The sequence below is a fragment of the Engystomops pustulosus genome, chromosome 7, assembly GCF_040894005.1.
Source record: "Engystomops pustulosus chromosome 7, aEngPut4.maternal, whole genome shotgun sequence".
In the NCBI taxonomy this organism is placed as follows: domain Eukaryota; kingdom Metazoa; phylum Chordata; class Amphibia; order Anura; family Leptodactylidae; genus Engystomops; species Engystomops pustulosus.
This window is the reverse complement of record NC_092417.1, coordinates 25594377-25599269: the sequence shown is the minus strand read 5'-3', so window position 1 is coordinate 25599269 and position 4893 is coordinate 25594377. Positions and strand designations below refer to the sequence as shown.

The window sequence follows — 4893 nt, the reverse complement described above, 5'->3', positions numbered from 1 at the left end:
CGGTCGCACCTTATAAACCATATAGTCGGGGGCCTGACACAGTCTTTGCACTGGGGCCCATCAGCTTCTAGTTACGCCACTCCATCCATACCTGAAGCTTCCACAGATCCCTCTGTAATGTTATGCTATCAGCTTTGGTATTAATTACTTTACAGAGCTTAGTATCATCTGCAAATATTGAAATTCTACTGTGTTTACCCTCTATGAGATAATTAATAAAAATACCAAAAAGAAGGGAGCCTAATACTTACCCCCGTGGCACTCTGCTGGTAACTTCAACCCAATCTCAGAATGTCCCATTAATGATGACCCCCGTTTCCTATCACTAAGCCAATTGCTTACCCAAATACCCAAATATCCCTTGTCCTAGAAGTCTCATTTTATGCACCAAACTTATACGCAGCATGGTATCAAATGCCTTGGAAAAGTACAGATACACAATATCCACAGCCTCCTCCATGTTCAGTCTAAAACTTAGCTGCTCATTTAAGCAGATCAGATTAGCCTGGCAGGAACAACTCCTCATTCAAATCTGTGAATCAAATTTGTTTCGCGGCCTTCAAATGTCTTGAAGCTGATATTTGCAGGAGGCCAGGCTGCCATATTTAGCTTTCAAAGTTAAAAAGCAATGGTGACAAGGACCTTTCTTTTATTCTCTTGTGTACGAACCATATAGAGCAGTAGCGGTCCTTTTTCAAGCAGCAGTAGAATGCCAACAGGTTGAGTAATGGGAAGGTTCCTGATCTTAGATGTTCTTTTGAAGGGACAGGAGCTTTGTCTTATTAACATTTATGGTCCTCAGTCCAAATGGGGCAAAATGTGTCCCTTAATGATGACTTAGCCATACCTTTTTACTAGTCGACAGGTGGTCTTTGACAATGACTTCAATAGTCGTCCAAGGCATAGAAGAGGTTCCAAAGTCAAGTTGGCTTACTATAATATAGGTGAACACAGTAACATCTATGGTACATTGTTATTCACCAGTCTTCCTTACTCATGCCAGTTTGTTGTAGAGGGACTAAAACTTAGATGTTACAGCTACTATCTATACTATCACAGATAAGTCTTTGCAGCAGTATTTAGTCATCTATGCCCCGGGCCTTCAATAATTATCTTAACCATAGGTTATACATGGGACATTGCAGGGTTAAGCTATTAAAGTAAAGTTGTTTTTGTTAAGAAAATATCTTACGGTAATGTAGAAAGGAAGAATTCTAATCAGTTATATATACACTATAACTTTTTTTCACAGAACTTCTTGATTTACAATGGAATCCCGTAACAAAACCTCTGTGACAGAATTCATCCTTTTGGCTTTCTCAGAATTCCATCAGTATCGGATTTTCCTCTTCATTCTTATCTTCGTTACATACATTGTGTGTATAGTTGGAAATCTGGTTATTATTCTTCTGGTCATAGGGGAGCATTCACTCCATACACCTATGTATTTTTTTATTAGTTTATTTGCCGCCGAGGAAATGTTGTTTGTATCTATAGCAATTCCAAAGCTCTTAGACAACCTGATAACCGGGGATCAGAAAATATCCTTCACAGGTTGCTTCCTGCAAGTTTATGCATTTATTACTTTGGGACAAGTGGAATGTATTTGCATTATGATAATGGCATACGATAGGCACGTGGCCATCAATAAACCATTACACTATATGGTTATAATGAATAAGGCCCTCTGTATAAGACTGGCTATTATTCCATGGTTTATTGGCTTCTTTAACTCTTTATCTGTAACATTATTTACACTGTTTTTGGATTTTTGTGGCCCCAATAAGATTAATCATTTCCTCTGTGATCTGGCTCCACTTCAGAGTCTGGCATGTTCTAATCCATGTCTGGCCTATACAGTGACGACCACAGCCGCCACTCTAGGAACCATTGTCCCATTTCTGATGATTGTTGGGCTCTATGGCAAAATTATTAAAACTGTTTCTAGGATTAAAAGTTCTTCTGGTAAACAGAAAGCGTTCTCCACCTGTTCATCTCATCTTATAGTTGCCTTGTTATTTTTCTGCACAGCCTTTGTTATATACCTTAGGCCTGCTGGTAGTAAATATGATAAATTTTATTCTCTGATGTACACTGTTGTCACTCCAGTATTGAACCCTTTTATATATGCACTAAGAAATAGGGATGTAAAAAATGTTTTAAGAAAAGTCTTAGTCAAATTTTGTAACAAATTTTGAGTAACTTGCATTTTTACAAACTCCTGATGCCATAAATTTTAATCAGTAAGGGTCATGGTTTTAAACCATCCTGTATTTACACTTTTCCCAGTAATATATTACACACCAAGGGGGCATGATCGGAGACCCCTCTAACTCCGTATTTACAATGTGTATAAATTTTAAGTGTATTTATATCAGTAAATGCCATATCTAAGAGAGAAAATGCACTGTGTGTTTTGGAGTGATAAGAAAATATCCTTTTATCTTTTTTAATTTCCCGCCAAATCTCATACCACCAGAAAGTGTCTGCTATGTTCTATAAAACGTGGAGATTGTGATGAGAGTGCTTAACAGAACCTACATGAGCAACGTCCAAGTTTAAATCCAAAATGGTGTTAAAGTCCCCTATAAGCAACATGTACGCGCCCCCCACCTTAATATAGAAAGCATAAAATTCTAGCAAAATAGATGCAGAAAAAGGGGGAGGGAAATAAATATTGCCTATTACCCAAATTTTCCCCTCTATAGTAGAGTGCATTAATATATATTGCCCCTCAGGGTCCACCCTCACCCAAATTTCCTGGAACTCCAGATCTTTATGAAGGAGAAGTGAGACCCCTCTTGAGTATGAGGAGAAGCAGGAATGGTATGACCAATTAAAACATTTTTTCTGAATCTTATGAATTGAGTCAGGTAAAAGATGGGTTTCTTGTAGGGGGACAATAGCTGGACGATGGTTATTAATTAAATCAAAGACAGCTACCCGTTTACTTTGGGAACCCAAGCCCCTAAATCCAGGATAGTACTTTCATAGAGAATCAAAGACAAAAAAAGAACAATCATTGAATTGAATGAAGAATGGGCAAGAGCTGACCTGGGGGAGAGAGAGACACAATATAGAAGAAAAAAAAAACAACACACCCAACACACCACCCCTCCCCTTCTTCCCCCGACCCCTGCTGCCACCCCCCGACGGAAGAGTAACCGCTCCAGACTGATCATCTGAAACGGACTCCAACCTCTATACTCAGCATCCTCCCTCCCTCCCCCCCCCCCCAGTCCCGCATCCAGGTTCACCCCCTGGCATTCTCTACATTTTCCTCTATACCCTATGATTTACGTTCCCTCCCACCTGTTTCCTTCCTGCCCTTACAGAGCATAGTTTAAGTTAGGCTCATCCCTACTTTTTTCTTATAAACCATTCCAGTGCGTCATCGAAGAATAATCTTTTTTCCTGCCAGATGATGCCCACTTTACAGGGAACAACATAGAGTATTGAATTCCTGCTTGACAAAGCTTTTGCTTAACCTCCATAAAATTCTAGCACAAAATCCGGAAATAACCGGATAGTTTGACCAATAAATTTTAGTTTTCCTTTCTCCCATGCTCCAAGCATGATTAGGTCTCGAGAGGAGAACAATTTTATTAGTATGGGACGGGATAAACCACCTGGAATTAGATTGTGACTAGGTACTCTATGAGTCCTTTCAATAAAATTTGTGAAGGAGGCAATATCCGGACCTAGAGTTTTTTTCAACCAATCTTGTAAAAAAGATACTGTATCTCCACCCTCAGATTTTTCCGGAAATCCCACACACCAAATATTTGAGCGACGGGACCGATTTTCTATATCTACTATCTTTTTCTTCTGCTCTTTTAGTTCTGTTTTAGGGATTTTGACTCTGCCATTATCTTAGATAATTTATCCTCGACATCTGAGATCAGGTCTTCCGCTGTGTCAAGGTGCTGCTCCAGACTGGAAATATTAGCTGGGAGGAGGGACAATTCTTCCTTCACATGTGTAACTTCAACTGATAGTACCTTAATGTCACCCCTGCATTGTAAATCCGCCTCCAGAATTTGATTAAGAGTGGGAGGGTTCGGGTACTCTTTCCCGTGGAGTTTTTCCTGGGTGATACTTGCATTACTATCCTCATTCCTATTATGCCCTGACATCTCTATCATGCTAGAGGCTGAGATGTTATTCAGAGAAATATTTGGGGATGTATCCTCAGTTCGCTCCTCATTAGCTTTCTCAAAATTACCCATCGAGAGCCTGCCTGAGTCAGCTGTTTTTGTTTAGTTTGGATTTAGCATTATCTCTAACTTTTTCCACTTTTCTTTGATCTTTTGGGGTCGGGATAGTCGCTCCCGTCCCCCCTTTTGCCAGTCTCTTATTATTTGGCATCTTGCTTCCGCCTTTATCACACCCGATTGTCTAATACAATATACTAATTACACAGAGCAAGAAAGAAAAACAACAGAAAATCGGTTTGTTAAATGACCAAGTGTCGCTCCTGTACTAAGGATGGATTCATATGGAGCAATCAAATGTGATTAAATAGTAGATTACACACATATTTGACCCAAAGTCCAGTATTGACACACATAAAGTGGGAGAAATTAGCAAAAAGTTTCAAGTAGAGCAAAAGGAAAGAAAAACAAGAATGCCTTAGAACCACTGGCATGTAGGATTCGTCAGTCTTTGGAAATACTGGGTTTCAGGTGAGACTCACAAAAAAATATCATTATATGCGGATAACATTTTACTTTTTTGTGGCTCCCAGGAAACCATCCCAAGAGTTAGTCTGGGCTAACGATAAATTGGCAGAAGTCCGCCTGTCTTCCAATGGACCCTTTAAATTGTTTCATACCCAGGGATATAATAATTAAAGGATTGGAGAGCTTTGTGGAATACCTGAGGATAAAAATT

General features: G+C 39.4%; 1 protein-coding gene across 1 annotated transcript; it reads left to right on the top strand.

The window, feature by feature from the left end:
• The first annotated feature begins 1268 nt into the window (after positions 1–1268).
• On the top strand, positions 1269–2198 carry LOC140070124 (olfactory receptor 5V1-like). The gene has a single exon (XM_072116458.1). It carries the CDS (start codon positions 1269–1271, stop codon positions 2196–2198), a length of 930 nt encoding a protein of 309 aa, XP_071972559.1.
• The last annotated feature ends 2695 nt before the right edge of the window (positions 2199–4893 follow it).